This window comes from Fundulus heteroclitus, chromosome 6, assembly GCF_011125445.2.
Source record: "Fundulus heteroclitus isolate FHET01 chromosome 6, MU-UCD_Fhet_4.1, whole genome shotgun sequence".
Lineage (NCBI taxonomy): Eukaryota > Metazoa > Chordata > Actinopteri > Cyprinodontiformes > Fundulidae > Fundulus > Fundulus heteroclitus.
In genome coordinates, this window is record NC_046366.1 from 20,663,951 (window position 1) to 20,688,782 (window position 24,832).

Here is a 24,832-nt window from a genome sequence, read left to right on the forward strand (position 1 = left end):
ATCACACAGGAGCAATGACGTATTCTATGTAAGTTAATAAACAAACACATGAACTCATGTTACCTTAGCAGCATTGTAATATGGAAGTGTTGTTAGCTTCAGGGATGCTGCTCATTGTTTAGTTTGGGGAACAAGAAGCCATAGCTTGGAATCTTTACAAACAAAGGTTTTGGTCATTATTTTACAGCAACTGCAAAACAAACTGCATGACACAAAGCCTACATCACACGCTTATGTGTGTTTTATTGCTTTATGTTTTTTTTGTGTGCCTAATATTGCAGGAGAAGATCCTTCAGATTAAACTAAAATCAAAACAACATGCGAGTCTAAACTACACATAGCAGGACAGATTCTTTTTCAAAACTACCTTTTATCGCCACATCAAATAACATAAGACTTTGCTAACACTGTCAAAACCAGGGAGAGAAAGCTTCATATTTCTCAGCTGATCTTGCAGTCTCAGCTATGGATCTCTGACCATCATCTATGCCAGTGTTTTTCGAAAGTATATCTTTTCTTCTGACCTTTAAAGGGAAGCTTTAGAAAAATTGTGAATCAGGGTTTGATTAAGATTACAGTCTTACCTGCAGTACATGACTCTCGTACCATCTTAATTTCTACCTATCAGCCATGACCAAAAGTTGACACTTATGGTGTCAGAGGTGGGTAGTAACAAGTTACATTTACTCAGTTACATTTACTGTAATTTAATTAAAATTAGTAAAATTTGTATTTTTGGAACAAAATGTAGTTTTAGGAGTAGTTTTACTGCATTGTACTTTTTACTTTTACTTCAGTCATATTATTACTAAAATATCGCTACTCCTACTTGAGTAAAATTTTTGGCTACCCTACCTACTGCGAGTAACTAATAGAATAAAGAACATATGTACTTTTTTAACCCAAAATGGACCAGAGAGACAAAAACCTAGATGTCATGTTAAAGTGAGACTTTTTTTTTTTAACTCAAGCTTTGTTATTTTAAAGCCATCTTCTATCTGCTGAGCTCTTTGAGCTATTTGGAGGTTGAATGACGGTACAGTAAACAGTAGATATTGTCATAGGAAGTACTTTGCACTGTTATAACATAATGTATATACATTAACTTCTGTACATATTGCTTCCAAGTCTAATGTTGAAAAACAATGATTTTGATGTGTTTCTTCTGCCTGAATTTATTGTTTTGCAACTATGTTATTCTTTGTATCATTTAAATTTTTGTCTTTAAAATACCAGAATTTGCGCATAACCTTTTATTTCTGTCTATCCGATCACACGATTTTTAAATATTAAATCACCAGATGTTATGATTAGTTACTCAGCGCTTGAGTAGCCTTCTTACCAAATACTTTTTTACACTCACTTGAGTAAAGTCTTGGCTGACAACTTTTTATTTTTACCTGAGTAAAAATATGTTGAAGTAGTGCTACTCTTACTTGAGTACAAATATTGGCTACTCTACCCACCTCTGCATAGTGTCAACTTTTCAACTTTTAATCTGAAAAAAGACATAGCTGTATTTTCAGAGTTTGTGTACTTAGATATTCTTAAATATTCAGAACTTCTGTATTTGTTTTCTGTCTGTGTGTGTCTACGACCCAAGTAGTTTGTGGCAGATAGGTGTTTCTCCTGTAAAAATATAGTTGTTCTTTTCCACTGTCAATTTTTTTTTTCCACAGAAAGAGGGATTGCTGCAAGTTTAACAACTTGACGCCCTCAACTGTTCACTGTTGCCACATGGTTGCTCAATAAGTTAGATGGTTGTAAAGTCAATGACTCAATGAAATTTACTGGCTTAGGTTCCTTGTTGTACAAATTTGTAAAAAGCAACCCTTGCTTTTTACAAATTTGTATTCCAAAATCAATTTGACCGGACTGTGCTTTAAATGGGAACCTATTGGATTTTATATAATCGATCTAACATATCTCTACCGTTTTATTAGATTGTACTGGACTTGATTGATTATACCTTTTAGTTACTGGACTGTCTGTCCAGTTGATATTTGTGAATTTACGCAATATAGACAAACTATACAGAATGGATTTGATTTACAAATCTCATCCCATCTCATGAAGTGTGATTGTGTTCATAATTTACAGAGAAGCCAACATTTTTATTTAGTGGAAATGGAGATGGGAAGAAGTATGTATCCAAATTCTTCGTATGTGAAACATGTAGTTAGAATTATGTTCTAACACAGTAACTGTCTGATATAAAAGTTAAGCGCTGGAAACAGCAAAAATGTTACAGTGGTTAAAGTTTTTTTTTTTGTTTTTTTTCTATTAAAGATTAAATGAAAGAAGGTGGAAATATTTTTTATTAGAAAAAGGGACCGGCAAATCATTTGAATCATAAGGATCACATATTAAAAATAAGGCATATATTTCCTGAGCTTTATGATACTAAACTGGGCTGTTTTCTATTTTACTTTCAGTCTATTCTCAGCAGCAACAATTGGACATGGGTCACTCTTTTTTCCAAAGAAGCTTTGGTTCCATTTAGCCAAGCTTCATGGAAAATCTGCTTTTGAGTAAAAGTGGATGTCTGTGTTCCTAGTTACAATAAATTAAATTTTTTAAACAAAACATATGGTTATTAATAGGCAATCCATCTACATCAACTGCCTGTGTTGGTGGACCATTCTTGAATTGTGGTTAGGGGTAACACAGATTCATTTTAGGAGTTGCAAGGTGACACCTTGAAGAACCCTGGTTCAAAGGTGCATAAAACAGCATTTGTTCAAACAACTATGGCATTTTTCAGATAGGAATGATTTTAGGATTGTGGAAGTAGACTTTGTTCTTGGCCCCTCTCGGAGTTGCCATTAGGTTTAACCTTCTATACCAACCAATATGGATTTAAACTAAAGAGTCAAAAAGAGTAATGTACTGCAGGTAATAAATTAATTGTTGATATCATTTTAACAAAACCTCACTTCAAAAATCCTAAACTATATAAAATTATATCAAATGGACAAAATGCTCTGGTTTCACTGGTGTTCCGCAGTATCTGGCTACTCTCATATAATGTTAGTCATTTAAATGAGATATTAACGTGTTAGCTTAAGGATGTGTAAACATGTTACAGCAAATAGCTACATTCACTGAGGTGCAAGTGCATTCTTACCTAAACATCAATAACACTACGAAACTATGATCATGTTAGTTCACCCATAGGCAGAAACATAAAAATTAAACAGACAAGGGTAATGCATACTGCTAAGAGTCTGGTAATGTAAATGAAAGTTGTTGTTTTTTTTGTTTGTGGCAAAATCAAATGATGATTAAACATTGAGGGAAACAATGGCAGTGTTGTTTAATTCTTAAAAGATATAGCTACTGAACTAGAAGAGGAACACCAATATGGTGTTTGTTAATTCGCCAGCAGTCCTTTGTTCCTACTTCTGCATGCAAAACCTTTTATTACAAAGCCACAGCCATGCCAGCTCATGAATGATGCTTTTAGGATAGCTCTTCAGCTCTTTTAGCTGATTTGGGCAGAGACTAGCTCTTTGTAGCATCCCAGCATAGAGGACAAAGGCAGTCGAGTGTGTTTACACAACACACATTTCATAGGTAAAAACCTGTAATTAATCCTCTGCCTTCTGAAATCTTCCGAGATCGATTCTTGAGAATCTCTACATGTCTATTTGCAGGTGTGGACGTCGTAGACTCTCATACACTCCTGGCAGCTGACGTAGCAGCACCAGTGGAAAATACAGTGACACTTCTCTCTCCTCTTCTCAGTCCTGGTGTTGTGACCCCTGCCGCAGCACAGCAGGTCACAGCCATCTATGCCATGGGACGTCAGGTTGCAGATGCGATCCCGGGTGCCAAAGGAGCCTGTCTCTGGGTTAGGGTCGCAGAAATTGGGCGAGCTTTCGTAATAAACAAGATCTCGCTCTGTAGGTGGTTTGAAGTAGTTGTACTTGGGTCTCAGCGTCTCCACCCACCCGCGGGACTCCTTGTGTTTCTCCACCAACATCTCAGAAGCGCTGTCATACTTGTCTTTCATGTAGTCGCCGATGATGCGAAAATCCGGCTGAGACCACCAGCATGTCTTGACTTCGCAGCTGCCGGAGAGTCCGTGGCATTTGCACTTAAGAAACATATTGTCGTTGAGGGACTGCAGATTTTTCAGAAAAGCACAAAACCCAAAATGCGTTAATACAACATCTTAGAGTTGAACAGTTGTTACAACACAGAATCTAATGAATAACTGACCAATCTTCCTGCCTCGTTGTTGTGGCGGTTCATTGCAGAGCGTGCGTCTGGGCGGTTTTCCCTCGCGTCTGCAAACTCACGGGACACCATGCCTCCAAATTCCACATCCTCGCTGCAACCACCCCACTTCCAGCCCTCTCCAGGGGGGCCTTTGTGACGTGTGTCGCATCCGCAGATGGTGGCTGAACCGTCAGCGCAAGCCCGGGTCACAGCAAAGGCGACCCCTGCCGAGGCAATGGCATGAACAAAAGCAGACTCTCGAGTGGCTAGAAAGAGAATAACAAGAATGTATTTAGGATGGATAAGAGACTCTCTTGCAGATAAACTGTAAAGTAAAAACCTTTGAATGGTCATTTGAACAATGGTTGCCGTCAAGAAAGAGTTTCAAATGTTTCAAGGCAAAAATTAGCCATATTTGGTATCCCCTCTTGCATAGATATGGTTTCATTCTGTTCTTAGTAAAGTCAACATTAAATGAACTGCATATTAGGAGTCCTTCATTATCGTCGCATTGATTTGTTTGTCATCTATACACATCTGTGTGACTTTGTTCAGCCCAGACATCAATTGTGTTGTCTCTAAATAAGGCTGGAAAGATCTCCATTTCTCTGTTTGGCATAACTAACTGATGAGTCAGAGGGATCAGGATCTTCCACAGAGATGAGAGGAAAAGACAGGCCTGACAGGCCTATAATTAAGAGACTCAATTAAGCTTTTGAAAGGTTAGGAAAAAACCTTGCACCAAGGGGACAATGTATGACGTGGAGATGATTCTTTATTGACCAGGTGCCTTATTCCCTCCCAAAACAGTTGCATTTATGAAAAGAAAGACTTTTCTTACACCTTGCATGTGGCATAACATGAAAAAGCAAAACAAAAATTAAACAAAACACACAAGTAAACTTGACAATGATAAGTAAGCTTCATAAGCAAAGTTTGCAACAGTGTAGACTGTGCGAGAGAGCAACGGCATGTTTATGTCTAAAGGAACAAAAAGTGAACAAGAGAGAGAACCAATGAAGGAAAGAAAAGAAAAAATGAAGGTGTATGTAGCTAAAGGCAGCAGGGACTCCTCCCTTGCAGCAGGTTCCAACCAGTTTGAGGACTAAAGGGCATTAAAACAGTGATGCAAGAGAAAAGGTCTTCTTGAGTCCTCTACCACCCATTTCATACCTTCACTAAATGAATCCAAGGTTACTAAAAGTTAACACACCTAACCACTAGACCTCAAGCCTCTCATTCAGACCTCCTCCTACTTATTCAGAAGCCAAACATTTTAAAATTAATTATGCTAAACCCGGCTGCACAGTGGCGCAGTGGGTAGCGCTGTTGCCTTGCAGCAAGAAGGTCCTGGGTTCGAGTACACCCCTGGGTCTTTCTGCATGGAGTTTGCATGTTCTCCCTGTGCATGCGTGGGTTCTCTCCGGGTACTCCGGCTTCCTCCCACAGACCAAAAACATGACTGTTAGATTAATTGGCTTCTCCAAATTGTCCTTAGGTGTGAGTGTGTGTGTGAATGGTTGTTTGTCCCGTTTGTCTCTGTGTTGCCCTGCGACAGACTGGCAACCTGTCCAGGGTGTACCCTGCCTCTCGCCCAGTGAACGCTGGAGATAGGCACCCGCGACCCCATGAGGGATAAAGCGGTTTGGAAAATGGATGGATGGATGGATATGCTAAACCCCACCAAAGTGGTAACTCACAAGGCTTCAGCTAGAAATGTCATTTGGGTTTTCAAACTAATACATTGGTTGCTGTCGAACCAATAGACTTGTGGAGCTCAAAATTGTTGATGACAACTTCTTTTGAACTTCCAAATTTTACTCTAGAAATTGAGAAGTCCATCCTAAACTTTTATGACAACTACTCTCTCAGTAAATACTAAGCTTTACTGGAACCACCATACAGACACTATAAGTTAAGTTGTTATACTTTGGAAGTGTTTGATTGGTAGAAGGATGTCATGTAATTATGCATTCCAGTTCTACTCATAAATTGAATTTTCCAAGTTCAAAGTTGAGGAAATAAAGTTTAAATTGGGAAATTGAGAGGTCTCATATCAAACCTATAGTCTTAAAATCCAATATGAATGTCTTGATGTCAGTGTCGGTAAAATAAAGAAAGCAAAGAAACTGCAATCTAACAATTGCCTCTCGATAAATCTTAAAGGGACAGCGTGTAACTAATTTGGCTTTTTATTGGCAAAATTCAAGTAATGCTTTAATAAATCCATATCCTCCCAAAGTCTAATAACAATCGCATCAAAAATGAAAGCAATCTCATAGCTTTGAATGAGTAGTTTATAAATAAATGGGTGGCGGTGTATCCAATGGAAGATGGCATGTTGCATCTGCATTTTTGATTACGGTAGCCGAAAAGGGACAAACTTGTTAGTCTTGCGCGTTTCCTATGTGACTTCTACATGAAGATGTTCTGCCGTCCTAGTCGGAGTATAAACAAGCAAAGATGACCATAGAACTTTGTATTTGCCATTTTCTGTGCAAATGGAGGACCATACGTACTCATTGCCCAGCGAGAGGGAAGAGAAAGTAACCAAGAAAACATAAAGAAGTAATTACCGGGAGAAAACGAGAGTCTATACCGGAGTAGCTATTATTACCAGGTTGAGCGGAGACAATTCATAAGGGAGCTGGGATTTGAAACAGATATGGAGGTTGCAGACTTTCTCCTGGACAGGTAAGTTAATTCAGTATAATAGTGAAGTTCATCTTATGTGTTATGTTAGAAACAGGGCAGCGTAGTCCAGCAACTACTCTGTCCCTCCGGCAGAGATGGCTAGTTTGTTCGTCTTCATCTCCCTCTCAAGGAGTATGTGTTATGCAGGGGGCGGAGTGATATTTCACGGTGTCTGTAGTGCAGCAGCGTCTCTTAATAACTCATGTTTATAGTCACTTGTTTCAGAGCCCAAATACGCAACTTCACGTTCAGAAATAAGCCCAAAAAACTGCATCCTGTGACTCATGGCATTTACAACCAACTTTAGCATAAAACAAGCCCAAAGCCGCTTATAATAATTGGACTTGGAAACAGTGCCAAAAAACATTTCACACAATGACCGTAGCTATTAGCTATTAGCAGTAGCTTGGTACCAAATACATAGAGGACATACTTTTTGACATTGTCACATTTATGACACTCCACAACTTCTGTAGTAGTTATTAATTGCTTACTTGCAAGGTGGTTTGTAATTCATGCCAGTGTGTAAAACTTAGACATTGGACCTTTAAAGATACATGCGCCACAAACCCCTCCTTGGTGAGCATGAGCTGACAGTATTTGTACAAAAGGCAAAAGAAATACATTGGTTATACTTTTTATATAGTTAATGGTCACTATGACGATACATTAACAGATCCAAACATTTTTTTAAAGTCTAAAATGGAAATTGGTTCAGTTGGGCTTGAAGTTCTAACCTGGCAAGCCAGATTGTGTAGCACTCTCTGTTTAGTTCTGCACATTATCAATCTGGGTCTGCTCCCATGTAATTTGTTTGGGGAATGGAGGGACAGTCAACAGAACTTTCCAAGCTGATTAGGCGAGGCAACACCTAGTGCCCGCCTGCCAAACATTGGGTTTAGCCAATCACGGTATCAAATGAAAAAGTCAGAAGCAGCAGGCTTATGACTGCTGCAAAAAGTGCTTCTTGCTGTTCTTCTTTCAAAGATGAAATCATGAATTATTTCAAAACAGATGTGATAGGAGCAGCTGAATGTACATCCTGCTGCACTGCCTTGTTTATTTTGATTTGACTGTGGCCTTGGTAGATCTTGCTTTCGTCACAGCTGTATGTCCCACCTCAAACCATAATACTGCAACATGACTGGCCAACTGTGAGATCACTTCTTGAACGGTTGAGGCAGGACCGGGACAAGATGGATTCTCGTGTATTTGGGAACGTACAAAAACCACGAGAATTCAGCTTACAGGCAAAGTTAGAAGTTCAGATTGCAAGCATAGATTGAGCAATACTTCTCGCCTGTTCATGGTCCCTATCAATAACAAAACAGTTAATACATTTGTATTTAACTGTTAAATATTCTATTTCTATTTCACCTTAATTTATACAGCTAAACCGCTCCACATGTGGTCTCTTTCTAACTGACAACTGTTGAACAATATGGACATTTTCCTTATTTTGACATACCTTCTTTCAGTTGCTTTTTGAGGCACTTTTTATAATTGTAACAACACCTATGTGATATAAATCAAGATGCTCAGCACAGTTTTGCTTGTTCATTGTAAGGTTAGAGCCAAGGTATGATTCAATTAAAGTTTGTTTACAGTATATAGTGCCAATTCATAATACATGTCATTTCAAGGCACTTTACAAATTCAAATCATAAAAACAAATTGGTCAAAATGTTTCCTATCTAAGGAAACCCAGCACATTGCACAGAGTTTTGACAAGCAGCATCCATTCTTACTGAAAGAGGGTGGTGCCACAGGGACAGTTGTCCACATTGTCGATGGCTTTGCAGCAATCCGTCATACTGAGCATGCATGAATCGACAGTGGTATAAAAGATAAAAAAGAGGTATGATAGATTATTTAGACCAAATCAAGAAAAGCTGAAATGTGTTTTTTTTTTTTTATTTCAATTTAAATTGGCCTCTGGTAACAAAGTAAAAAACCTTGGTGTTATTTTTGACCAATAGATGTTAAATTTAAATATTTTTGACCAAAGTCATTTAAATGCTATATTAAACAGGTTTCCAGGGTTTCCTTTTTTCACATCCAGAATATTGCCAAAATTAGAAATATTTTGTCCAGGGGTGATGCTGAAAAATTTGTCCATGCATTTGTTACTTCAAGGCTGGACTATTGTAATTCTTTACTATCAGAAAGTCCACAAAATGCAGTTTGAAGCACTCAGCTGATCCAAAATACTGCAGCAAGAGGTCCTTCAAGAATAGAATTTAAATTATCCTTCTCATGTATAAAGGCCAAAATAATCAAGCTCCATCACATATCAGTGAGGCAGACACCCTGTCTACTTTTAAGACTAGGCTTAAAACTTTCCTTTTTGGCAAAGGTCATAGTTAGAGTGGGTCATGTTACCCTGAGCTACCTCTATAGTGATACTGCTATAGGCTTAGGCTACTGGAGGACATCAGGGCCTATTTTTCTTACTCTGCCGATTTCTCCTACTGTTCTCCAATTTGAATTGTTTGTTGTTATTTAAACTTTTAACTTTTTGTTAATTTTTCCCTTCAGAGTAGGTACACCTGGTCTGGCGTTCTGTTAGCTGTGACACCATCCAGGGGAGGCGGATCATCCACTATTACCATATAACATAGAAAGGATTCCTTGATGTGTGCTTCTGTGCTTTTTGTGTCTCTGCTCTGTCTTCTCTAACCCCCAGTCGGTCGAGGCAGATGACCGTTCATACTGAGCCTGGTTCTGGTTGAGGTTTTCTTCCCTATTAAAGGGGAGTTTTTCTCTCCACTGTTGCTTCATGCATGCTCCGTATGAGGGATTGCTGCAAAGCCATTGACTGTCCACTGTGGCTTTACGCTCTTTCAAGAGAAGTGAATGCTGCTTGCCAAGACTTGATGCAAATAGCAAACGTTTTGACCAAATTGATTTGGTTGAAATTGACTTTGGAAATTGCCTTGTGATGACATGTGTTGTGAATTGCCGTTATATAAATAACATTTTATTGAACTGAATTGAATTTGTGGTTAATTTCCGGAAGGCTGTAGGCCAAGATTTGACTTGCATCATCCATGTGCGTTTCCATCACGTAATGACGATGGAGTTAAAGGCTGTCCGAATTCAGCACAACAGTCCAAAGCTCTTTTCCTCACCATGTCAGAGTTTTTACTGTTGACCCCATGAAAGGTCAAGGAACAGGAACTATAAATATGAGCTAGAGGCTATTATTAATGGTTTTCAAATAGAGCCTATTCCCTTTTAAACATATCAGTCCAATAGGCTTTGATTGAACAAGAAAAAAGTATTGGTGTTAACATAACTTGTTGCATGATCTCTGTCAGTGACTGTAGTGTCTAACCAACAAAAAGAAAGCTGTTTAAATGAGGTGTCTAGTTCAGTCATGAATGGCTTTTTTATAGGCTTCAAGATTATCATAAAAATACAAGCATGAACAAACCTGATCATAAAGACTTTAGTAATGTAATTATTTGTATATGAAAAATGCAATGCTGATAAATGCTTATGATGTGATAATTCAATTCTAACAATGTAGAGGCTGTATCTCAAGGCTAAAACTAATGCTACACATGAGCATTACATCTCCTACTGAAAATGCAGAGCAGTTTTTGTTCCAGGGGCTAAATATAGTTAAAGCAAATAAATAAATGAATAAATAAATAAAATAAAGAATAGAAAAACTTTACAAAGCATTTTTTTATATGACATGTCACCTTTGGTATTTCTGATATCGTGTTACCATATGAAACCAAACACACCTCCTGTTATGGCATTTACTTCACCCGCAGTTGTCCTGTCTTACATAAGTTCGGCAGCTTCTCTCCGTTTTACGACCAATTTAAGGTCACTTTTTCTTGGACAATGCTTTTCAACCAAACTTCGCCATACACCGGCAGGCCAAATGATCCCTACAACCTGCTGGGGGGTTCAATCCCCTATTGTGCTGTCACAGTCACGCTGTGTTAGTACCACAATGGACCCAGATATTTTATATGAAATTTGCCCTGGCTGGTGATTAGTGGGGACCAAGTTAAGTCATAGCAACAGAGAACTATGCATTGGCTGGACCCCGCTTGTCGGCAGACAGGGAAATCCCTATTCACATGGTTTAATAAAACAATCTAAAGGGCGTGTGAATGGGGAAAAGCACTTTTTCTCCTGCTTAATCTCATGGTTGAGAAGATATTGTGCTCTGAGCAGCACCCAGCGGGGAGCGGGGCTAAGGTCCCCCCATCAACTCCATTTACCACACCCCTTCTTTCTTTCTTGCCCAGAGTTAATGATATACTGATGTGCTCGCTTCCCTCCCCCAGCTTGATGAGACATACGTTCTGTGAAAAGCTAAGACCTTTTAGCTCATCCTAAATAGTTACACTTTCTCATCCTCAGGTCATAGGTCGTAACCCGTATCTCCTGACATCCTCCTGGTTAATTTAGGAGCGATTTATGGATTTCACTTATACTTACTGGCTTGAACAGTGCCTAACAGGACACTTCATAGCCCTTTAACTTTTTCACATTTTGCTAGGTGACAACAATAATCATTAGCAGGTTTTATTGTTCTTTTATGTGATAGACTCACACAAAGCAGCAGATCTATCGGAAGTGGAAGAAATATGATAAATACATTGCAAAGCGTTTAATAAATAATAAATCTCAAAAGTGTGGCATAGATCTGCACTTGGCTACTGTGACACCTGTAAATAACATCCAGCACAATCAGGGTCATTCAGAAATGACCCAATTAGTAAACAAAGTCTACCTGTGAGTGCTGTAATCTCAGCAGAAACACAGCTGTTCTTTGAAGGCCTCAGAGGTTTGTTAGAAAACACTAGCGAGCGAATTACACAGATTACACAGCAGACATGTCAAGGATAGGGTGCTGGAGAAGGATAAAGCAGGGTTGGGTTATAAAACAATATCCCAAGCTTTGAATATAGTCTGAAAATTAAAAGAGCATGGACAAACTGCAAACCTAAGAAGTCATGGTCATTCACCTAAACTAACAAGTCCACTATGGAGAGCACTAATTAGAGAAGCAGTCAGGAGGCCCTGGGTAATTGTGACTGGGCTGCAGAGAGACGTTTATTCACGCCATGTAGTGGGCAATAGCCAAAAAGGAAGAAGGTTTTCTTGTCACCAAACTGGAACATTTGAAATAACATGCAAAAATAGTATGTGGGGCAAGAAAATATATTAGCTCTTCAGAACACCTTGAACCCCCCCCCCCCCCCTCTTCTCCCCCCCCCCCCCCCCGAACCATGACATTGGCAGCATCATGCTGTGGGGATGCTTTTCACAGCAGGCATTGGGAAGCTGGCTGAGTTTTGGGTGGAAGATGGATGAAGCTTAAGGCAAAACAATCAAGGAAGAAAACCTGTCGGAGTACTTATGTATGGGGGGTGGGGGTCACCCTGGGACAAGAGAGCAAACCCTGAAAATACAACCACAGGTACAACAGAATGGTTTAGGTTAATGTATACATTGACATGTTAGAGTGGCATAGTCAATGTCTGCCTGAGCTTGACTTGTTTTAGATGAATAGTCAAAGTTTTCTGTGTCCAGATGTTCAAGCCTAGTGTGCATCATACTCTAAAAACTTTGTGTTTAGAACTGCAGCAACAGGTGGGTTTAGACAATATTTCTTTTCACTTCACATATATGTTGTAGTTTTTGTGTGTGTGTGTGTTTTACAAATGCAATCCCAACAAAATACAAATAAGTTTACGGTTGCGTGGTGATAAACTGTAGAGTCAAATGCCTCTGTTTGTATGGGTGTCGACACCGGTGATACAGTTACCGTCCACATTTTGTGCCACCTAATTCCATCCTATGACTCACAAACAGAAACGTGCAAATGCCCATACAGCAGGTAGGTGTTCTGAACAAGCAAGAAAGGTCACACCAGCCCTGGGATTGGTTGCGGAGACCGAGAACACCTGCACAGCTTTCTATTACCTTTCATCACAGGCAGATTCCTGCAGTGCATGTTTTGACACTTTAGTTAATGTAAATTAATGAGTGCTGACGCAGACATAGCCTGGAGGCAGGCCTCGTGATATGGGGTGTGGCAATGGATAGAAACTTTGAGGTTTAGGCCACGTCTGAGAGGGAGAGAGAGTTCCAAGAATGTGTCTTATTTAAAGGCAGGGGTTGCTTTTCCCTTCATTCATGCTTATGTGTGATCAAAGAAACGTCTGATCGCACTTAGAGGAATCTTGTTGCAAGTTTTAAATGTTTTCCATTTAGTTTTTTTCCTCTGGTTTCAGCAATAATATTTCTTTAAATATACGTCGCCTGATTCCTTCATGCTAATCCATCACTCTTTAAACAAACCCAATCATGACAATGAGGCATGCATTCGCAGCGATAGGCTGTAACTAAGCTTTTGACGCAAATAAAGGTGCATACTCTTTCTTAGAGAAAAGGCCGAGAGGAAACTGAAACACAACAGTCTGAGTTGCAGACAAACAGACACCAGTGGGGACAATGGCCTTACTCCACAGACAAACACCAGCATCAATCAAATCCAATGAAATGGAAGCCCACTCCGACTAAAACCTATCAAAGGCCTGTGAGCCCCTGAGCCACTCTCCTCATCCTCCGACAAAGGGACCTAATCCAGCCACTTTGACCTCTCACATTATTAAGGGCCCGAGTGACCTTAATCCAATCAAAATGATTTACTAAAGCCCAGTAGCGGCCTTCTTTTTCCAGTCAGTACCCATGCAATTTAGGGCTGTAAGGGGAGGGCAATGGGAACGATGTGGTGGCCTTTTGCACCACAATGGGGCCGGGATTGAGAACCCCTATCGTTAGCCACCTACTTGAGCTCAAGCCTCTTCTATCAACTTGCTCAAGAGTTATTAAAAACAATTGCCCTAAGTGACCTCCAAGCAGCCACATTTGCATCAATCTTTAGTAAACTAGCTGCCACTTTTAGATCTCCCACCCTCAATCACATTGCATCTTACCCACTCTCAATTTTAAAGTCATTTTTAGAAATCAGAAACAGGTTACATGGAAGGAAAAGATCCTCAACTTTCTTCTGTGCTTCTAGAGAATGGAATAGCAAAATGCAAATTTAATTCAGAAATGTTGCTGACTAAAAACAATCATGGCCAGGCATAACATCAACTAGAAGATGCGGCAACGGTTAACTTTAATGAAGAAGGAAAAAGTTGCTTAATGGAAACTAAGCCTTGCGCAATAATGCACAACCACGCTAGAGTCCCTTGGGCAAAAATGGAAAAGAGGTGTTTAGGAATTTATTTAATTTTGGTGTGGCTTAATTATTATTCCATGTCACCAAGTTTCTTCTATTGATGACTGTCCAACTATGAGTCAAATATAACAACATGCTGTTATAAATGATTATCAAAATGTTTTTGCATCTCCCCTTGTGTGCTTGAATTTTCTAAATGGAAAAATATCACTTCTTTCTAATGTTCAGCTCTGAAATGTGGACAAAAACTGTGACCTGCAAAACATCTATTTGAAAATATGTTCAATCACTCTAAAGTCAGTGACTTCATATTCAGTAAAGATGACTTTTTGAAAAATGCTACAAGCCTTGTAGGAAAGGCAGCAAGCGTGCAGAAATAAGTGATCTGGTTAAAGGGCACTAAAACTGATCCATTGAACACAGCATGTTTTTTTATCTGTACTGTTTTTATTTATCTTCTTACTCCTTGTAACTGTTCAGCACTTTAATAAAGTTATTATTATGATTATTATGATTATTATGATTATTATTATTATTATTATTATTATTATTATTATTATTATTATTATTATTATTATTATTATCTCCACAGTTATACCTGGTGGTGGTACCTTCACGCTGTGGGGTTGTTTTTTCCCCCCAAAGGGGCAGGAAAACTGATCAGAGTTGATGGAAAATGGGTGGAGCTAAGTACTTGTTATAAATACTTGAGACTGGGGCTATACTTGGCCCAATAAAATAAAAATATGTGCAAAAACTTGAAAACTGATGCTCACAGACACTATCCAACCAATCGGACTCCAAAAGTGGGAAAAAATGTCTGTGAATCAGGTAAAGACATAAAGCAAAAGACATTTGTTGAAAACGGGTTCTGCAAAGGTTTCACTGAAAGAGGCTGAATAAATGCCACAGCTTTGAGATTTTTGGTTTTACAAACAAACTGAAAACCATGTATCATTTTCCTTCTACTCCCCAACTGTGTACTAGTCTGTGTTGGTCTAGCACTTTAAATCCCAATAACAGCATTAAGATTTGTGATTGTATCTTGCAAAATGTGAAAAATTCAACGGGTATGAGTAGTATGTGACGTAACAGATGTCTATTTCTGTTAGCCACTTTACAAAACAAGAAAGACAACAGAAAATGTACATAAATTATATTTAAGTACAGCAGGTGTGTTGTTCATAAGTCGAGAAATGGCTGCAAGAAAATAGTTACATGGCATTCTACATATATTATATTTGTTTTTACATTTTTGGTTGTTCTTACTGCCTTAAACATTGGGGATTTCCAAAGCCAAACTTCATGCCAGGACAAATACATGCAAGTCATTATATTCGGAGCGAAAACCATGCATTTTGGACAAACCGCATAATTCATTTTGGTTCAAAATCTTTTTCTATGCATGTTTAGGAAAATGCAACAATTGCAGGGGATCCCCCTCCCAAAGAAAACTCAGACAAGACAGAACTCACTTGCCTTGGGCTAATTATGTACATCATTTCATGCATACAGGCCCCTTAGAGCTTGTTCTGTCTCAAGACTATTTAAACAAGGATTTGAATCAACATAATGAATGATGCACGCAGGGAATGCAGCTTTTCTACTGCAAATATAAGACAAAGAGAATATAGAACAGTTAATGAAAGAGTTAATCAGCTCAGACACACCATAAGTCACTTTTCTTTTTCCTTTTTTTAAAGTGGTTAGAAAAACTAAAGACTTTATATCAGCTTTGTAGAGAGTATAACTTACTCAGACACATTTTGAAAGCTCTGAAATTGAACTACATCATTAATGTTTTGGCATGGTATGCAATCTTACTCATAATTAAACATGGCAAAAAGATTATCTGTAGAAGCAGTTTTTAATACTTTGATATTTTTGAGGAACTTCTCATTCAGATCTTCATGCTTTGATTGATGGTAAAACTGAGCCTAACTATGTTACTTATAAAATAAGTCTTGTTCTCTTTTTTGGGGGTTTCTGTACTTCAGTGTGTTTATGCTTGTGGTGTGCAAAAATACAAATCTCAAAGAAATAAAACTAGCCCTCAAAGGTTTTTCGGTTTATGCTTTTGTCTGTCAGCATAACAGCATTGTTTTATACATTCAGAATAATTTAGGACTAGCTTTTCAAGATGCACGTATCATTGGTACAAATGCCTTATTGAGATATTGTTTTCTTCTTGATTTCAGCAAACAGTGCGCCTTTAGAACACCTATTTCACTTTGGTTTAAGAAATGAACCAACCCTAACCCTAAACGTACACTTTTAGCTTATGCAAGAGACCGTGAAACTGCGGTGAAATTAAGCCCATGGGTCCGTATTCATATAAGCATGCTTTGGCACTTCACCTTTGTCCAAGACTGGCCCAAAGATGGCCAAATTGTCATTGACCGTTGTGCAGTTCCAGCGCCGACCTCTGAACTGGTGCTGGCACTCTTGGATGCCGATCTTCACCCCCTCGGCCACGCTGGGCATGATCTCAACGTAGTTCCGGCAGAAGCGCAGCTGCTTGGGCACCAGACCTGGTATGCTGCCACAAAGGATAGGTTGGGTACCCATTGATGAGTACTGGTGGCCCACTGCTAGTGACCTACAAGCAGAGAGGAAGTCACAATGTCAGTGCATTTTTGATAATTATATCCTCTTATTCTATTTGTCTGAATCGATGTCTCACTACTGAGGTGGGAGGTAATTTTCCTCCTGCTGCAGTGTAATCTTGTGTCTGAGTTTATCTGATTGTGTGTGCTTATTTGTTGTATCAAGTGCTACCATTAGGTATCTATCCTTTATCCCTTCAACCACCCTTTCTAAAGACACCTGCCCTTCATGTGTATTGAAATTGCAGCCCTGCCACCGCATTGTTTCTGTTTAAGATGAAAGTCCGCAACGCATCCAGAGGTCTTCATAGACCTTAAGCTGACAACTTGGAAAAACTACACCTTGTTATTAGCTGTCCGCACACTTAACAGGCCGTCAGCTTAGGGTAATAAGAGTGCAAAACCTACAATGAAACTTCAGAGAGTGTATTAAGAGCAACACAGACCGCCCTCCCGCCCAGATTTTTTTTTCTCTTTGAGGAAGGTGTTTTAAGAAACAAGTGCAAACTTGGCTCACTGATTACATCTCTGCCTTCACACCTTTATAATTCTCTATCTGTCTTTGTTTTCCATATTGATTTATTTCTCCTGCACAGTACTCAAAGTACTGAGATGTCAGGTGTACCACTGTAAAAGACGTAACTTAGACACTTTTTAAAAAAAAAAGATTTAGCTTTATTTAACTTGTGCTCCTGGTTGTGCGCTACAGTGTTATCGAAAGGCAAACTGATTCATACAGAATTTTAGGCATAACTGAATGTTCATGGATATCCAGTGAATGAAGGGCAGATGTCATTGTGATTGCTTGGTGAAACAATTTCACTTTTGATGCCTGTTTTCTATTTATTATCCGAACAATTAAAACAATTTAATTCATATTCTTTCACATAAATTGTGAGCATAGTTTCAGTTTATACTGACTGTAAATGCCACCCCTACTGAAGTGTTTGCCTTTCCTCATAAGTAACTTGAATATATATTTTGACTTCTTTATACACTTTCAGAGCAGGAATTTTTTTCTAATGGGAAGTTTTCACAATCTTTAACACTTGTTAATGCTCTTGGTGACCCCAATAAGACCTTTGCCTGGCAGGGCAGATCAGATCTCTCTCCCCTGAATTACGTGGACTTGTAAAGAGTTGCCTCTTCTAAGAAGGCAGCTCCAAAGCAGATGAAGGTGTGTTTGGCAGCTCAGTTTTTGCTAATCTGCTCAAGCGTTGCTTTGGGACGAATAACTGATCACCATATTACAAGGTTTCTGACTCAGGCCTGCAGGCAGGGTTATTTTTCTCCAAACTACACAGCCCAAGCAAGATCTACTCCGAGTGCTCATGGCCGCTAAAATACTTTGACAATCTCAGTTGTGTTTCACTAACCTTTTTATAATTTTCTTTCTGAAAATAAGGGCTGGATCAAGAATTGAAGTGCATATCAAATAAACATTAGAAATATGTAGCTAGTTGGAACAGAAATAACATCTCTATGTAATAATCTCTGAAACATCTAGTAAGCCGATAAGCAATGGCAAGTTGAGTTTTATTCACATTTGTCTGCTGCAAGCACCAGTAAACAAGGACGCTCCTACTCTGTGACCTCTTTTTTCCTGCCTTTTTGAATCTGTCTACCCTGCAGCAGATCATTCCTAGCAGAGACCTAAAGGAACCACACGTCCCGGTTCCCTCTCACATGAATAGAGAAAATATGCATGCGATAAATTGTGGGTAAACATCTCAGCGCCTCAGAGGTTCTGGAATTTTGAGGAAGATACCGGAAACGATTGTATTAATGCAACACGGGATCGATTTTGGTTACCGCTTCGATTTGTTTATGTAAAGGCCGTGATGTGTGAGCCTCTGCTGGACCTTAAACAATCAAACACTAAATCATCATGAGTCAATGTGATCTGTGGCTGTCTCGGTGGAGCTGACTAAGGTGCTGCCACCTCTTCCTGTGTTAGGAAACGGCTTACGAGAGGAGGCAGGGCATGTTCCACCATGGATGATTTATGATATTTTTTTTTTCTTCAGCGAACTGTTGCATAAAGAACGGTGTTGTTGGAGACCATCTCCAACAACCACTTAAAGCTAACTGCTGCTCTTCAGTGTGTTGTGTGGATTTTAGGTATTTATTGTGTGGTCTTTACTTTAATCTCTCTAATTCCTCTGGGGAAAAAAAAGAGTCAATTTATCTTGTTGGAGCCGCCGTCCTACAGAGAGGAGGACTATCAGTGTACTAAGTGAAGAGTCACTGTCAACGTAAGGAAAACTGTTTAGCTTAAAGAAAAACACGTATGGGACATATTCTTTTGCACACAGACAGATTTTCTCCTCTAATCTGAGTGTAACCAGTGCATGTTTAATGCATATTTCAGCAAGCCCAAGCAAGGTGCCTCAGAATTACCACTTTACTCGTGGGCCCCGGGGCCTTGGAGTCGACTTTGACATCAAGAGAATATGTTTGGGAGAAGGAATGTGCGGCAAGCTTTCACCTCCAGGTATTTATCTTCTAAGGTGGGGTGGACTAGAGAAGGAGGCGGTGGGAGGGCGTCGGGTGCAGCCAGGCTATGTCATGGCAGGTCGAGAAAAGGCAGACATGAACCCGCCTCAGCGTAGCTCCACAACCCCACAGACTACTGTGGGCACACAGGCTGCGTCTGATAGCCTCTTGAAAACACATTCTGCAGCTTCTGCAAGGAAAAGAAAAATCCCACCTAACCCTACATCAAAGCATTGGCTGCTTTCAGATATTTTGCAGAGAAAGAAGTCAGGCAACTTGAGTGTAACTCACACGGAACTGAGTTATTTGAGTTGGGACTAATGTAAAAGAAAGTACATCAGAATCTCATTTAATCACCAAGTTTGAACACAAAAACACCTTCCACTTTGCTCTCGAGGTGGGAGGTGGAACTGAGAAGTTACTGCACGTGCTCCTTTGCCAGTTACTGTCGGATTTTTGTTTATTTTGGTGGGAACAACTCAGCCAATCAGATCCTGTGTTTACCCGGCTCTGTGTCGCTTCTCTGGTTGCTTTCTCCAAAATCCAACTTTAAACACTGAAATTTTTCCGCTTGCAGCATGAGTTCAGCTGTGACAAGAGTGGAAACTTGCCTTCCAGGGTCTTTACTTGTTTCAAAGTGGGCAATGGAAAAAATGACTTAAAGAATTAATTACAAAAGTTAGATGACAAATTTGATAAATATCAAATGCATTGGAAGATAGGAATAATTGGGCATGTTTTTTTTTCCGTCTGTCTGCCCAGTGGCCCCAGTGTTATATCAGGATTTCCTTCCAGCCGAGTGTGTAATTAGTTTCTCATCAGCCTTAACACCAGGGGACCCATTAATGGAAGCAGTTCAGGGTCCACCCAGTTTCAAAGCATTGCCAAATATTGGGTGATTTATCGCAAACCGGGCATCTTTTGTTATTTTTGTCCTACAGTACGAAAGCTGCCGCGATTGAAGGATGGATCTTAACAGACACGACATTAGCTACCTCAGAGCCTGATGACATTAAAATTGAAAGAATGGAAAAAAGTTGAGCAAAGATGAAATGTTTACTGTACAATATGCTTTAACCTTGACTGCCTAAGCTATATGGCAATACATGTCCCTGGGAAGGAGATTTTCAAAGTATGACCTTGAACCTCAAATTAAAATACCATACTTTCAAAGCATAAACACAAAGATTCAAGACAAAGATGTATAACATGGTTCAACTGATTTATCTGAAACATCATGCCTGCTCCAGTTTTAAAACAGGGTCATCTAAATATGAGAGACTGGCAACGCTCCTTTAGTTCCAACTTTATGACCGTCTGTGTCTTTCACGGCAGAAATAATCTCAAAGAGTTGGATTGGGCTTTTCTGTAGACATGAAAAAATGTAGTAGCCTGCTTTCAGGCTCCTTGATCAGTAGTGTTTAGCAACAGGTGGGGGAGGGAAATCAAAATGACTCTATGCTTGAAACAACCCGAAAAAGCAGTGGTCACTGCAGCAGTTCCTTCATATCTGAATAAAATGTCACTGAACCGCAGAAAACGTCAAGATTTTAGCAGCTTGGAAACTTGTTAAAACCTTGTCATGCCTTCTTACCAGTTGAGGATGCAAACCTAGTGGCTAGTTAGGCTTCTTGTTACATAATAACATAAACAATATTATACATGGCTAAATGAGCAAATAAATGACGGAGTAAAAACATAGTACTAATTGGGATCCAGCTACACGAAACGAATTAAAAACCTAAACACAACTCGTTAAATACAGAATTGTGGCATAAGTCATGATATTGTAGTCCCAAGAACATGCTTCAGTTTTTACGTTAGGTGTTTGTTCTGCAAGTAAGGAAATCCACATGCTGACCACTCACACAGAGAATGCTGCGCGATGATCTCAGTGGACAGGGATGCTCCTGAAGAGCCTTGCCGTGTAAGCATTCCAAAAATAAGTCTAGGGTTCAGTGGGAATTCAGTGAAAATTTTAGTTCATTATATTAATTTTTTTCTTAGCACGATGTGACCTGATGGCCTTCCTGTCCAAGATCTTTATCACCTGTTAATACATCATCCTAATTTGGAGTAATGGCCGTTGCATGAAAGGTTGCCGCCCGGGGCAAGCCCGTCCTTCTGAGATACCTATACCCACATAAGTCCCAACCAAAACTCTTTTTTTTTGTAAATAAAGGCTTCAAATCACAAACTGAATTTTCAGAATTCAGATTTAGTCCAGACTCACAGAAAACAAATTCCTAAAATCTGGCGCAGAATCAGAAGCACTGAGTCAGATAGCAGCTTGTACGTCATTAATCAGCCGCAAGGTTTGGCCTTATTATTTTAGTTTTTAACTGACAGCTCATGCTGCCAACGAACCTACGTGGTGAGCCAGGTCATCACGCACACCTGCTTAATGGTTTGACTGTTCTACAATTTAAATTAGAAATAAAACAAATCTGTACATGCACGTAAATACTTTTACCACTAAATGATATACCATATGCAAGTTTGCGGTTGCAATCGTGCTTAATATTTAAACAAGCAGGTCAAATATTCAGGCTGTAACATTTCAGACTACTGCAACCCTTATTTTAATTTCAAAGTACATGAGTCAAAATATTTTTTAAAAACTTATAGAACTTAAAAGCAAAAGTTTTTTGTGTGCATATTTTTAATGAGAGACTTCTTAAAAGCTGCACCATGAAACTGGCCCTAAATGACAAATAAATATTCTCCCAATAATCTCTGCACTATATATATATGACTTATAAGAAGCTGAATTTAAAATTAAACCATAAGACTTTCAATGTACCTTCACAGCAATGTCTTTTGTGTGGATGGCAACAACACTTCTGTTCTATTCTATTCTATTCTATTCTATTCTGGCCTATTCTAACATGCTGTTGGATAAGATCTTTATAAACCTAAAACAGTGGAAATAGTTGGTTTTGATGCATCTAATAAATAGGAAAACACAACATATATTAATATATGACCTGATGATCATCAAACAGAGCCAATCAAGAGAAATTTGGCAGATCGATTGGTCCAATACTTTTATTATTATTATTATTATAGTTGACACATTTTCATGAAATCCATGTAGTAGTTTCAAATGCAGCTTTTCCAATTAGGTAGGAAGTAAGTTTGTAGTAACAATTAAAAAAAAAAAACGAATAAAGGGGAAAGACAACAAGAACAATACCAATAGACGTACTTGAAAAACTTTCATCAGTTGTCCTATGGGACGTCCTTTGGGACATCACCTGATGCAGGTGTTTTTAGATTAGATTTGATTTTGATGAAATCATGTTTTATAACAAAAATAGCCAAACAAAGAAAACTAGCAATGACGTGCAATTTAGCGAACATGGGAATTTGAAATGTCAACAGAAAGGCACATTTTAGTCAGCTTGTGTTTGTTTTAGTTGTGCCACTGGGAAGTGGGTAGGGGGTGGGCATAGATCCCCTCTATAATTTTGCAGGCCCCTCTGCAGAATCCCCTGTGTGTCAGAACAGCATACTATTTTTTTATTTTGAGGAGAATGACTTTAGGACAGAATAGGGCAAATGTATAAGTTGCAAAATTTATGTATTTATTCATATATGATATTTTTAGTCCACTCACCCCTGGCCCCTCACCATATCCTTAATGGCAGCACCATCAAACTTCCAAAGTTCTGTTCTGGCTTTTGGCTTTGGTGTGCCACCCCAACATTATCAATGGAGCACCATCAGGCTGCCCTCTTTTAAAAGTCCCAGGGGGCGCACCTGGTTGGTTTCCACACATTTACCCGGTGGGTTAAATTTTTCCATTGTAAAATGATATTATTAATAATTAATAGTAACAGTAAAATGAATAACAACATTCATTGCGGGCTATTCAAATACGCTTAAGGTGAAGCTGAAGGACCATTACTGCGCGTAGACAGTAGTGTCCCGCTGCTGTCAGAAAACAAACTGAATCTACAGCCGCTGTCGCACATGGAGGATCATCAGAAGCTTCTCCGCATTTCAACAAAAAAAAATAGCATCGACGTTTAATTTAAAGTGTGAAAAAAAACGATGGAGAAAAAAAAGGTTGAAGATAAAGCTTACCACCAGATGGGATAGCTTGCCATGACATGCGTGAGCCCCCAGAGCAGCAGGAAACATCCAAGGTATATCATCCTCAAAGTTTCGCAAAACCTCTCCAGCAGAACGCCAACATGCGCGCTCGGCCGCGCACACAGACCTGAACTGAAGAGCCAAGCAAAAATAATAATACTTAAAAAAAAATCAAGGTAAAAATCTACAAGCTGCTGGATTTTTATTTCTGTCTCTCAACAATCGGTGGGGGAAAAAAATGTCTATCAATCAATCGCAAGTGCTGGTGGCAGAACTGAGGAGCCAAATATTAAAAGTTAAAAGCCGCTTGCTCTTTTTTTTTTTTTTTTGAGGACCCAATCAGCAGGTATTGCCAAAGGGGGAATTCTGATGATATGTTCCTTCTGTTGCCTTGTCAGCCGGAATGAGCTAATTTTAAGATGTGTTTTAGTGCTCACTGAGAATTGCTGGCATTAGCATGCAGTGTGTGTGTGTGTGTGTGCGTGTTTGTGTGTGTGTGTGTGTGTGTGTGATATATAATGTTGTTTAAAGGAGAGAGGGAGGGTCCTCGGGATTTTAAATAGACATCAGAACCCCCGCGGATTGCGTAGCTATAACAACCTGTCCGGATTTCACTCCCTGGCTTGAAGCTTCTAAAATGCAGAAATAAATATGTGTGAATTGCTCGGGAGCCATTATTAGGGACCCCCAGTCCTCTAATTGTGCCTGTTTGTTATGAGTGTAAAAACAAGAAGTTGAGAACTTGTAAAGATTCTCCCCGACCACGTCCTCATCCAAGAAGCATTCAGATCTTTAGGTTAGATTTTTATAACACTCATCAAATGGAAGAAAGTTTAATTTGAACTTTTCCTAGACTAGTCACACATTATTAACCCTATTTGTTGCGCCCTAATATTTCCGTTTTACGCAGTTATTCCAGCAGAAGTGTTCAAGCAAGTTAGCAACACTGCTGACTGAAAATCAGCATACTGTCTGTGTTTAGAGGCTGTTGACTGATTTAATGATAGGCGTGTCGGTCTCTTCGTTCACAGGCACTGGTGCATATCTTCATATTAAAATTAATGTCCTGTAAAGCAACAGCAGATAATGTAAAAATTAACTAGATCAAAGGAAAACCTTTCATTACTGCTTCTGTATTTTAATGCGTTTTAGTCAACTTTTTTTAATTTGAGCAAGTAAATAATCATTATACTAATATAGTCATATAGTGAATGATATCTATGACCTTTTTTTCTGAAAAGCGTTCACTGAGGAGCGAGACATTAATGTAAACACTTATATCTGGACAAATGGGTTTATTCTGGATAGGTAAAGTTTGAAAGTGTATTGTTTTTGAATGCCACGTTTTTAGTTTTATTTAAATAGCTTACAGGTTTTTTTTAACCACTCTGGAAAAATCTGGGAAATGACAATTTTCACTCATGGGTAGGTACACTGTCTACTGATCTGCATCTACAGTTTGAAATGCTCAATCTTTGCACAATAAGTGGGT

General features: G+C 39.1%; 1 protein-coding gene across 1 annotated transcript; it reads right to left on the reverse strand.

The window, feature by feature from the left end:
- Window positions 1-1,842: 1,842 nt before the first annotated feature.
- Window positions 1,843-23,813, reverse strand: wnt3a (wingless-type MMTV integration site family, member 3A). Its single transcript, XM_021323571.2, has 4 exons — window positions 23,332-23,813; window positions 16,498-16,739; window positions 4,225-4,490; window positions 1,843-4,126 (listed from the first exon to the last, which is right to left on the reverse strand). The coding sequence occupies exons 1-4, from the start codon at window positions 23,400-23,402 to the stop codon at window positions 3,647-3,649; spliced, it is 1,059 nt and encodes a 352-aa protein (XP_021179246.1). The 5' UTR covers window positions 23,403-23,813; the 3' UTR covers window positions 1,843-3,646.
- Window positions 23,814-24,832: the final 1,019 nt, after the last annotated feature.